We start from the raw sequence: 12,715 nt of genomic DNA, 5'->3' as shown, positions 1-12,715 counted from the left end.
ATATAGGCCTTGTCTTACAGACTTGTGTGTAGGTTTTTCTCAGTGTGGTTTAAGTGATCATAAATCATGCCAAAGCCCGTTGTCTTGCCACCACCCAAGTGGGTTCTGAATCCAAAAACAAAGATGACATCTGTGTGATCTTATGTACTTTGGCTTATTGTCTCTAAATATTTTAGGTACTGTTGCCTTTCTAGGGGGAAAAGCATCTTATGATCATTTGCATCTGTTGAAGCAATCCATTAATGACAAACACTCTGGTCCAGATAATTAATGGTCCACTCATGATGGCTGTCAGAAACCAGGCAGCCAGGGAGGAAAAGAGCACATTTTTTCTCTATTGAAAAATTCGTCTTTTTAATCTCATTAACACATGTATGTATCCCTAAAGAGTAGAGCCTATTGTTTTGAATGTTTTAAATTTTATACAACTGGTGTCATACTGTATTATTTTGTAACTTGCTTTATGGCTTCATAATGAAATTTACTAACATTTCACTTACTTTCACTGCTGAATTGTATTCCACTGTATGAAAATGTCACACCATCCCCTTCTTGATGGTTAGTTTATTTCTAGTTTTCACCATTACAGACAATGCATGTCCCGTTCCACGTGTCCTAGAGTTTCTCTACAAGTCAGATCTCTTGTGATAGAATATATGCACTTTACTGGACATTGTTAAATTGCTGTCTAGAACTGATGTGCCAGCCTGCCCTCTCACCAACAGCAGATGAATTCCCATTTTTTTGCACGTTCGCTAAATCCTGATGTGGTCAGACTTATTTTTCTAATATCAATAAATTGGCATTTTGATTTGTATATCCATTTTTTATGAGTTTGGTTTTCCTGTGTCAGTCACTTATGCTGCAGTTGTGGACCTGCAGGGCTCACGATCTGGCCAGTGGAGCATGTGAAGAGGCTTAAGAGATAAGCTAAGACAGGGAGAAATATCTGCAAAAAACACCATAGTAAAAAAAAATATCTATTTAGAAAATGGACAAAAGACATAAATAGATACTTCCCTAAAGAAAATATCAGATGGCAAACAAGCACATGAAAATATGTTCACTATCATTAGTTACTAGGGAAACAAATTTAAAGCCACAATGAAATATTCACTACTAAAATGGCTAAAATAAAAAATACCAACAATAGCAAATGCAGGCAAGGATGCAGAAAAACGGGCTCTCTCAAAAACTGCTGATGGGAATGTAAAATGGTAGTCATTCTAGAACACAGTTTGGCAGTTTTCAAAAAATCCAAGCATGCAACTACCTTGTGACTCAGCAGTTGTACTCCTGGGGATTTATCCCAGAGAAATGAAAATTTATGTTCACATAAAAACCTGAGATGTATGTTCATAGCCGCTTCATTCATACTAACCTCAAACTGGGAACAACCCAGATGTCCTTCAATGGGTGGGTGAATGGTCATACCAACTGCGGTACATCCATACCGTGGAATGATTCATAGCAGTAAGTAGGATCAAACTACTGATACACGCAATCTAGATGAATCTCCGAAGAATTATGCTGAGTCAAAAAAGACAATCCCGAAAGGTTACATATGATTCCATTTATATAACATCCTTGAAGAGGCACAATTACAGAAATGGAGAACAGATTAGTGGCGGCCAGATGTTAAGGACACAGGAGAGGGGCACAGGATGGGAGGGAAGTGGGAGAAGGGTAACATGTGGGATCTTTGTGGCAATGGAACGTTTTCTATTGATGTTAGTGTCTGGGTGTGGAACTGTGCTAGTTTTGCAAGTCGTTACCACTGAAGGAAACCAAGTAACAGGTACATGGGATCTCTCTGTATTATTTCTTAAACAACCATGTACAAATCTACAATTATCTTTGAAAAGTTTTTACAAAGCCTATTATTCTGTATCTGTAACTTCTTCATCAGAGGTTAATGAATACAATTGAACTATTTGAGAATCAAGGTTTTTGTCTTGAAAGCAATCTGAAAAAAGGCAATGCTGATGGAACTACCAAACTGGACCTCTTACTTTGGGTCTTTTAAGGTGGTCTCTTCTTGTGTCTGGCTGTTCGTGTGCCTGTTTCCCCTCCGGCCCCCAGGTGTTTCTTTTGCGGTGGGTTAGAAAGTCGTCATTCATGCTTCATGTGTTATTTTCAAGCCAACAGGATTTTGAATGGGGGCCTCTTACAGACTAAGTGCATGGCTTCTAAATGATGATCAGTATCGCAGAATAGCTTTCTTCTTACTTTTAGCCGAAGTATTATATAGAGAAGTGAAAGGGATGAAAATAAGATCTTGAATGTAAAATACCTGATTTGACAATAAGAGTTAGTCCTCAAATGTCACTAAACTTGTTAAAGGAAAATGGCCGAGAAAAATTCTTCTCTTCTGAGCAAAGTAGTCAATATGGTAAAGACAGGTATATTTATTTCATATGAGAGCACATTTCACAGGATATATATATATATATATACACATAATGTTTATATACCACTGACTGTAATACTGTACTTCTATAAAGTACATAGTTATAAATATTGTATGCCACATAAGCAATAAAATTCTTACATATAAACAGCAATCTACTATAGAGAACAAAGAATTCACAAAGAGATCCTTAGTGTCTAATTTCTGCTCTGCTTTTAACAGAGCTCATAAATATTTTAAGGATACACAGAATGATGGCTAGTTATTTGCAGCATACCTTTAACTTTCGTAACTGAGCACTTTTTCAGCAACTTGCCAAATAGAATTTCCTGATAAAGGCTGAGCTGCGGTATGATATGTATACTTTAGACAGTAGTTTATATTCAATAGGAACCATTGCTCACAGAACTGCAGTCTGCACTAGTGAAGTTCATAATGAATAATTTTGCTAATAAAGAGCAAATACCATATATACTAATCACATAGATGTTAAAGCCACAGTTTCAACAAGTTAATTCACATTTTGAAGCACACTGCTTATAGTAATACTGCTGTTTAAAATACACTACTGCTGAAATGATCAAGACCTCCAAAAAAAGCACAATATAAAACTCACAAGAGTTATTTCTAACAGCAAATACTGGCTGTTAATAGAGAGAGGATTAGTTTTATAAATATAGTATTCTGATAACATTGGAGCATTTAGAAAAGTGCTTTTTCCTAACAGATTTGCTTTACGTGTTAAGTGCAATGCAGTTTGCTGTGCTTTTACATTTTACCTATCCTTAGCCATGAACTCTATTTTCTGATGTTGCCCCAATGCACATCTTTGAAGGTGAAATGTAGACAATGGGATTTAGGTGGACATATACAACTCTTTGTATAAAAGGAACGTTAATGTAAGTCTTAACGGGTAGAGGTGATTTTAACTTAAACTGACAACAAACTATTGCTCAAGGAGATTTCTGATTGGGATTACTTAATGATATCAAAATACTACATTCTGTACAAACTCCGTGTACTTCTTCATAAAATTAATCAAAGCAGGATCAGTTGCTTATTGGCAGTGCAGGAGACAAAATCCACAGCTGATTTGAGGTGGAGCCTCTAAAAACGTAAAGCGGCATCACAGATGGGTCGTGTAGCCTCGTGAAGGGAGAGAGCACACACGCAGCACACCCCGGTTCAGCACACCTGCCCGGGGGACGGGTGCCCTGCTCACCGACTTCCAGAGCGGGAGCAGCGGACAGAAGTGTGGGAGGGACGCGGGCAGCGTACGTTTAGCTCTAACAGTTCTCACTGAACTTGGTGGCAGGTGCCTTCCTGACATCTAAGGCCAGCGTGCATTTTTGAAAAGGCTGTAGAGTGTCTGTCCACACGACAGTGACCACAGTATGCTGTTCCCGGCTGCAGAGCCTCCTCCCACAGAACAGCAGGCGGAGGTGCTGGAGTGGAAAGTAATGAGAGTGTGTGATGTGTGGCACAGGGGCGGGTGTGGAATGGTAGCAGATTCTGGTTCTGTTGTGAGATGATTCTCGTTTTGGAAAGAAAATTAATGAAATGTCCAAATTTCATTTTCACCCATCCTTTTGATATTGAAATACTGAAAAAAGAACTCTGTTAGAGCTTTCAGGTAAAAATTTGGTCTGACATGTTTTAGAATTTAAATGAGTTTTACAAATATATGTGTATATATTAGTGTGTGTGTGTGTGTGTGTGTGTATACACACTTTTTTTTTTAAAGCAATGTCTTTCTAAATTGTTTCAGTATGACTTTGACAGCTCTTTGGTAAAATACTTGTAAATACCAATTGTCAGCAAGTCCGACGGGCTGGCAGTACTGTCAGCTAGAATTTGGTTGGGCTTTTGGAGATTCTTTAAAGGGGACTGACAAAGAATTTCTGAATAAAGACCATTTTCTAAAGTAGCTTTGAGCACTTTTTATGGCTTCTACTCTCTCTTATTTATCCCAACAGAAACACACCAAAATTCCAGTTAATAACGAGAAAGATTTTTCCTTATTCCCAATATACACATATTCCAACTCTGTACACATTAAATAGTGGTATTTCATGACAACCATCAGTGCACTTAACAATTACTTATTGCACATAATGAAAAACTAATGCCCGACTCTTTTGGCTCTACCCTGCCGAAACTAAAAAACAGCTGCTTTCTACCGCAGAACATCATCTTTCTGTAAAGTCTAGTGTGGGTGATGCCTTAGATGCCAAGGTGGTGAGAGGACCTCCTGGAGGGGTGGTGCCAGGTGCGAGGAGAGGGACAGGAGGTGGAGGTGGTCTTCTTGCCGGCAACACACAGAAAGAGACACTGGTACCTTGGTTCCAGTCATCATCGAAGGTCGCCTTGGAGCCGGAAGACAAATCCAGCTGACTGCCCAGTAAGTCTGGACAACAAGTGGACCTCGGCTTCCCTGTCACCCCAAAGTCCTCTTCTTCCTCGAAGGTTACCCAGCCTTTGGGGTTGCTGATTTTTATTGTAGGTGGGCCCTGAGGATCAAAACTGTCCTTAAAGCCATCCAGCAAAGATGAAGGCTTGCTGCTGTCATGACCGAGCGGCTTCAGAGAAGGGAAAGGACTGGGAGCAACAGGCTCTTCTTTGGAGAACCATGGAGTTGCCTCTGATTCTTGAGCTTCGGCTCTAAATGGGTTTCTGGGAGCGGCAGTCCTGTCGGTGAAAGGATTTGTGCTGCTGGAGCTTGTGACGAATGGGTTTGGAGAACAGCGCATGTTTTCCTGGGATTTGCTCCGGGTTGGGATTGGAGGCATTGTCGGCATGCAGCTTACAGAACTCAAAGGATTCGTGTTACTTAGGGTTGCAGAAGGCAACGAAATCAACCCCTTTGGGTCTGGGGTTTGAACAGATAACTGAGCCTTTGATACAGTAAGCAGATTCAATGACAGATCTTCAAAAAGGTCATTCTTTAGTGGTGATTCCAGTCTGATGGCCAAGACGCCATTTGTTTTTACCTGGAAGACAGGAAGCACTGAATAATCAAAACAAACAAAAAGTAATACATTTACTTTTACTACCCACTATGCTTCCTGTCTTAATTATTCTTCATTTTAGGGGGCAAGTATACAAATCTAGGGGAAAAAAAAGGCAGCTTTGTACAGTCTGTTACTCTAGTGGTTTAACTAAGAGAAAACAGCTAAAATCTTATTTTTTAAAAACTCCTTACTAAATAAATCCTTTTATTAGAAAGAGCTTATTTTGTCCATGCAAGTATTGATATGGTAAAGTGGAGAATTGTACAGAATTAGCAGATGAGCTCTATTCATGCCCTTTATCAGATTTTAGCACGAACTTAAGAAACCATATTCTAAATCTCTATAAATAAACTTCCAACACCCATCCCCGATGATGATGTGGTTTCATTGTTATTTTAAATATAATTTCATTTAAAGTTAATGTTACTATGGAAATATAACTTTGTGGATGAAAATTAATTTTATTAGTGTATGTATATTCATAAGCTGAAGACAATGCATCTTTTCCTTTTCAGCTTGAAAAAGAAATTTGCAAAGCATTTTTGCCTCTTAAGTTCTTTGCAGAATAAACTCTGTGAATAATGGCACAATATTCCTTAACTGACCTTCTTCATCTAAAATGTTCCAAAACAGATATGTTTATTAATAACCAAAGGCAATGATTGTTTAAAACTGGGTTGGGGGGAGATCCCATTTTCTATTTGGTATATTAATTCTGAAGCCAAGATGAAGCTGAAGCTGTGCCCAGAGGGTGCACAGTCCTCTCTACGTGACAGAGCTGGCTGTGAACTGCTGTTGGTAGGAGGAGGGTTCTGAATTACTTCACAGTCATCAGAAATCTGCCCTCTGCGCCTGTTTCACAAAGAAGCCGGCTGGAGTGGAGTATGGCTGTGGGCTGAGCAAAGCCAGCTTTTCTTATGGGAAGTGAAACATGATTCTGGCCTTATAAGATATTCAGCTCATCAGGAACTTCACTTCATTAAAAAAAAAAACAAACTATATAATTATTAAAATTAGGTGGATGACTTGGATATTTATGCCAAATTAAAGGTAAGAAAACAAACCTTTGGGTTAAAAAGGACAGGAACTTTTAGCTTAAGGCTTGCAATGTAACAAAATGGAACATTATGTAAAATGATTTTCTTTTTTTTTCCTTTTTTTTGGGGGGGGAATTAGGTTATTTTTTTTTTTTATTTTTAATGGGAGTACTGGGGATTGAACCCTGGACCTTGTGCATGCTAAGCATGTGCTCTAACCACCGAGCTATACCTACCCCCCCACACACAATGAATTCAGATAGCTGTTAAAGGAAATAACTAAACATTCATAAAACTGTTGGAAAAAAAGAGCAGCAGTCCCAATAACACGTAATTGCATCTTATAAAACAATAATCTGGTGCTTAAGAACAGGGAAGGCTGTTCGTCTATGAAAGGAAACGGTGAGGATAACTTCATAAGTGAATTGCCCTCAAGTATCTGTTTTCTTTGACTGATCTAGAACATACTTTATAATTGAGTCAAAAAGTATGTTTTTCTTCAAACAATGTGACAATAAATTTGTACAAAGTTAAAGAGCAAACATGTCACAGATTGTCAACTGTATTCTAAGTGTATTAAAGTACTTGAGAGACAAATTTATTATAGACATAAAATTACAATTAACATCTACACTATCACTAATGTCTGGATTATTTATGGTTCATATAACAAAACAGAAATACTTGATTGGGTCTGTGACCCAATTCTCCCATGACAGAAGAGTCCACAGCATAGACATGATAGGTAAGAAGTTTCTGCTTTGCACAGCTTAGAATAGCAGGCCCTTGCCAAATAAATGCTATACATTTAAATGTTTATTTTCATATATTAAAACTTTTTCTTTCCAAATGAAGGTAATTTGATAGCAGATGATTTTGCCCAACTATACTTGAAATTACAGTGAGAGCCACACCACCATTCATTACATTAGAATTCATTTATACATATCTAAGCAGGATTTGTGATGACTCAACATTAATATTAATGACAATGATGTTTTTACAGAGAAGGGTGTTGGAAGGCCCCTTAAATAAACCTGCTATAATGTTAACTTTCATCTTTGTAAATCATCAGTTTTTCCTTACCAAAAAGAATCTTGATACTAAAATTATTGAAAAAAATTTCCCAAGTGAAACAAAACCTGAATTTTGTATTTATGTAAAACTATGCCATTGTTAAAACCAAGAACCAATTTGGTTTTGCCAAATAGACATTCATATTCCTAAAGCTTATCTTCTAGAAGTACCCTTTTTAGTTTTGTTAATTTTTGTAAAAAAACAAAGCAAAAAATGGTAAAGCATTAGCAAGAACAAATAAAATGGTTCCTAAAAATTCAAAATACTAAAAAGAAGGAAAGTTTTATGGTATGATAATAGAATTTATTAATGTGGACAGGTGGTTTTAAAAATGGGTGAAAATTTAGATGTATGAAGCAAAAGATTCATACATCTAATGTGCTGATAAGACAGATGAAAAGCACATATAAGATTGAGAAATAATCCGATACCTGTTACCCTGATGGCTGCTCCTGCTTTGAGAAAGGGAACACAGACATCAAAGGAGAGAGTTAGGAGGACAATCTGAGACCAACCAGCAACCCTAATTATTCGGTCTTCAAAATACTTTCAGTTCTACATCATACAAGGAATCCAAGAGCAGTGATATCTGCAGGTCACAGCATAAATTCAGGAGACAATTCCGATTTCATTTGTCATTTTGAATGAGAAAAATGTATTGTTGAATTAGGGCTTCAATTTTGACTTTCTCTGAGGTTGATTACTAATTGGTTCAAAATCAAATAGGTTTTTGGAGCTCTTAAGCAGCCTGTTATGGATAAAATGTTTGTGTCCTCCCCCAAATCCATATGCTGAAGCCCTAACACCCAGTGTGATGGGATTTGGAGGTGGGGCCTTTGGGAGGTAACTGGGGCTGGATGAGGTCATGACGGTGGGGCCCTCTGCAGGGCATTAGCACCTTTAGGAGGAGGCACACCAGAGGGCTGGCTGTCTTTTTCTCCCCCTGCAAGCACCAAGGAAAGGCCATGTGAGGTCACAGTGAGAAGGCAGCTGTCTGCGAGCCAGGAAAAGAGATCTCACCAGAACTCCACCATGCTGGCATCCTGATCTCAGACTTCCCAGCCTCCGGAACTATGAGAAAACAAATGTCTGCTGTCTGAGTCACCCAGTTTATGGCTTGTTATGGCAGCCCAAGAGTAGGACATAGCCTTAAGATAGCCATTAGAGAAAATGTACAAAATGGCATCACTGTGCAAAAAAAGTGAAAATTGATATTTATTTTAACAAATGGTCAGGATTCATGCTTGTTCTGTATTACTCAAATTTTCTGAAGGATGATACTATCATTAATTCACTTCATAATTTATTGGTTGAAAAGTACAAGTTAAGAAACTAGATTCTCTTTTTGTTGTTTAAAAGTGAAATCACAACCTTTCTATAACACAGCAGTACTTTTAAAAACTGCAGTATTCTCAAGAAACAGTTTGAGCAAATCCTCCCCAATATTTAAAGCTTACCTTATTTTAAAATACCAAAACTCACTTTGATAATTTAGAGAGACACCATTCTGAAATACATTATGTATTATTTGTTTCCTGCCTACAAAACATGAGACTCCTGAATTTAAGTTATGGATATATAACATGTTACATAATCATTTGAATTAAAAGGATCTTTTCTATGTAGAATTATAGAGTCAAAGAACATTTCAATAGTAATAAAAAGTAAAGCAGGGTCATGTGTGTTTTTATGTTTTAAATACCTTGCAGATTTTTGGCAGAATTAATAAAGACTTGTAAAAATTACTAAGTGTTCAATTCTAAGACTACTTCATATTATTACCAAAATATCAAATGTCATATTTTGATATCTTATTCTTTAAGTTATAGACACTAGAGAAGGTTTTAAAATTTTTTAATGTTTATAATTTTTTGAATAGGCATTATTCTATGGTTCAAAATTTGAAGGATACAAAAGGTAAAATTCTTCCCCTTCCGTCTTGCCCCTCAGTGCCGTAGCTCCTAGGAGGAAACTAACCACTTTGTGATTGTTCACAAAGACAGTCCAACATGAACAAGACCCCCACCCCCAACCCATGAGAAAGAAGAGTGTGTCTGTATATAATGTTCACAGGAATTTGACATCAATGACTGAGGCAAAAGAAATGTTTAAAAAAAATCTTTCATAGCTTTGATGAATAGAATACAGGATTTGAGAATACAATCCACTAAGCCACACACAAAGCATGTACTTGCTGTGTGTCACCAAATCACCCATTCCAGTGAAAATCAGAGACCAAAACAAGGGAAATGACCTAAGAAAACGACACACTGCAGTTATTGGAATATTCATCCTGCAGTATTTTTATGTCATAAGATGACTTTCTATTGAAAATTGCAATCTTACTTGACAGTTTATTCTTTCTGAAGTTTTTCAGAGTACTGTATTTACCTACAATACTTAAAACATTTATAGAGTTTTACGAATTGGCATTCACTTTTACCAGGAATAGGAATGATCACTTTCTGTCCTAAAACAGTAGTACAAAGCTCTAAGGTGGCTACTTTGAAAGTTTTTTGCCCTCCAATTATATTAAAGAGAAAACACTATAGTGCATCTTAGAAGAAAACTAGAAGAAAATTCATGATGCACTGAAAGTGGGTTGGCAGAGAAAATTCATTGCCTGAAAGATTTCTACAAGTATTATATATCTTCAGCATGCTCAATTTTCTGAATTAAAATACAAAGAACACTTTTTTGTATTAATTAGCAAAGAGAACATTTTGTCTTTCTTGATTATATAATCCTCAGATTTTACAAATGTGACCAGCTAATGAGTCTAATGAGTAAGTGCTAATTGCTAACAATATTCGTTTTAAGATTCATATTTATTTTAATGTCTAGGTTTCACTATGGAGAAGCATAAGAAACTGTTAACTTCTGCCAACTAACTGGACATGCTCAGATATCTATAAAAATAAATGCAAACTATTATTTATTAATGTGCTTAAGGGACATTCCCAATGTATAACATTTCTGTATTTCAGATCTTTCCAAAGTTTAAAAGCAGATTACAATGTCACATATTTCTTTAGCCTTGGTGGCATTTTCAAGTTAAAACTTTAGGATGAAATAAAATGTAAGGCTGGACAACAAAAATGCACTTATACTAAAGATAAATTTTAACAATTTTACTGAAATGTATATAATACAAACAAAGTAAAATAGCATCCAAATAAAATAACTTGCATGATTATTCCTGTGTTAAAATAACTTTGTACACACACACCAGAAGTCTTTCCAGTGTGAGATCACCCTGGCATAACAAAGTCCCTGTGACCCTAAGACTTCTACCCACTAAGGCAATGGCACTGTTTTCTGTGTGATAATGATGAGATAACTTACTATTTTGATGGTTTTTACTTTGGTGAATAAGCCTACTGCCGCACGCCCCAAACATCTGAACTGACCCAGCAGTGTCTGAAAGTGTTAGAGAGACCGGAGGAACCCAGCGCCAGCTGCACCACAGACAAGAGCTAACTGCTGCCTTAGGTGGAATAAAAGAGTTCTCCTCCATTTACTGGAAATGAACGACATTGCCAATGGTCAAGGATTGATCTATGCCTCTCATTCCAGGAAGTGAAAGGGAAAACGAATTTTTGGCCACAAACAATAAGAAAATAAATTATTATTGTCCATCCTATTCCATTAACTATCCGAAGTAAATTATGCATTAAAAAAACCAAAAAGTCACAAACACGTTAAACATTAACAAGATAAAACAGCCTCGGAGGCACTTGAAAATTCCCTAAAGAGCCTCAATTTAGGGTTCCTCTCTGAGAACCCCTGATCAAAGCAACAGGTTCAAACAAACATAAACCCCAAACCCTCAAACAGCCAAACCATGCATCTGTTGTGTGACTAGTCTGACATGTCAAATGACATTCACTTGTTGAAGTCACATCTCAAGATGCTATTAACTACCAAAAGACAAATATTTAAAAAAAAAAACTGAATCTCATATTTGTTTCTTAAGCTAATAATTAAAATAACTATGCTCAAAAACTATACCAAAGGCATCAAATATATCTCAATAAAAAAATAAAAATTGAAAAAACAAAACAACAAAACAAACACCCTTCTCCCTCACAGAGGTATCACGATGCTCTTTTGTTTGCTGGGAGGACTTACCTGCGGTTGTGATGAGGGCTCTGAAGGCAAGCTGTGGGAAGACCTGCTCCGAGGTGGTGGCTGTGGTGGGGTTTCCAAGTTTGGCTGCGGGGCGGCCTGAGGCATAGGTGCGGCCACTGGGACCAGAGGCTCCTGCATCTTCTGAACAGGTGTGGGCAGAGAGGGCTGCGCAGGAAGGGCAGCCTGGGGCTTCAGTGGTTCAGGAAGAAGAGCTGGCCCTGAAAACATTTCAGAGGTTGGGTGTTTTCTAGAAAACCATGTTTTATCCTTCCTTTAGTGAAATGTTAGGGGATTATGGTATCATCCCTGCCCCCACCCCACCCCCGTCCCCCTTTCTGGCCCCGAGCAGCCTCATTTCTTGCGGCATAAAGAAAGAAAGAAGGGTATTCTTATTCGAGCAAGTTGTGTAAAGTGAGAGACTGCAGAAAGGAAAAGGAAAAGAAGTGAAAGGAAAGAATATAGAAGGAAACTGCCGTTTCTGATACAGTGTCTACCTCTCAGTACTTCTGCTGGTTTGCTTTGGCTTTCGGGGGTCAGTCTCCCCGCAGACGCCCGAGCATGGCTCTGCGGGGCGCTGATCACTCCAGCGCGGGGCGGAATAGTCTAAAAATGGGAAACGTTAACAGTTGAGACATTTACTCATTTTCAACAGTTATGATTCGGTGAAAATACCTGCTTTTGCATCTTGTTTTATTTCCTCAGCCTCTTGTCATTTTAATTGCTATTGACAGCCATACAGTGATAAGTTTTAAAATCTTCCTTTTTATTTTCCACTGTTTACTATGTACCAGGCGCTGTGTTAATTACACACTGTATAGGCATTTCCATTTCATCTTCCAAATAGCCCTCAGAGGTAGGTATTATTTTATCATCTCTATTTTAAATGAAGATGCAGAAGTGTATACAACTTTCCCAGAGCCAGAGAGCTAGAAAATAAAGCCAGGATCCAAACTCAGGTCCGACCAGCAGCAGGGCCCTTGCTCTTCACCCTGTGTGGCGCTGCGTGCGTGGGAGACGGGATGGTATCAAAGGTCACAGGAGACGGTCAG

The 12,715-nt window shown here is 37.8% G+C and overlaps 1 protein-coding gene across 8 annotated transcripts in view; it reads right to left on the bottom strand.

Moving 5' to 3' along the window:
* Positions 1–2,384: 2,384 nt before the first annotated feature.
* The window catches only part of SYNJ1 (synaptojanin 1), an 81,442-nt gene continuing 71,111 nt past the window's right edge, over positions 2,385–12,715 (bottom strand). For 3 of the 8 annotated variants that reach the window (XM_010956580.3, XM_045517826.2, XM_010956585.3), the window contains 3 exons: positions 12,161–12,269; positions 11,667–11,884; positions 2,385–5,400 (listed from right to left, as the gene is read on the bottom strand). In XM_010956580.3, coding sequence (XP_010954882.2) covers positions 4,600–5,400; positions 11,667–11,884; positions 12,161–12,269 — 1,128 coding nt within the window. In that variant the 3' untranslated portion in view covers positions 2,385–4,599. Of the gene's footprint in view, positions 5,401–7,966; positions 7,991–11,662; positions 11,885–12,160; positions 12,270–12,715 lie in introns of those variants that run through there. The other 5 variants (XM_045517830.2, XM_010956589.3, XM_074360582.1 and 2 more) reach the window with 3 other exon arrangements.

This window comes from Camelus bactrianus, chromosome 1 (assembly GCF_048773025.1).
Source record: "Camelus bactrianus isolate YW-2024 breed Bactrian camel chromosome 1, ASM4877302v1, whole genome shotgun sequence".
In the NCBI taxonomy this organism is placed as follows: Eukaryota; Metazoa; Chordata; class Mammalia; order Artiodactyla; family Camelidae; genus Camelus; species Camelus bactrianus.
The sequence above is the reverse complement of the archived record's forward strand: the minus strand, read 5'-3'. Positions and strand labels throughout refer to the sequence as shown.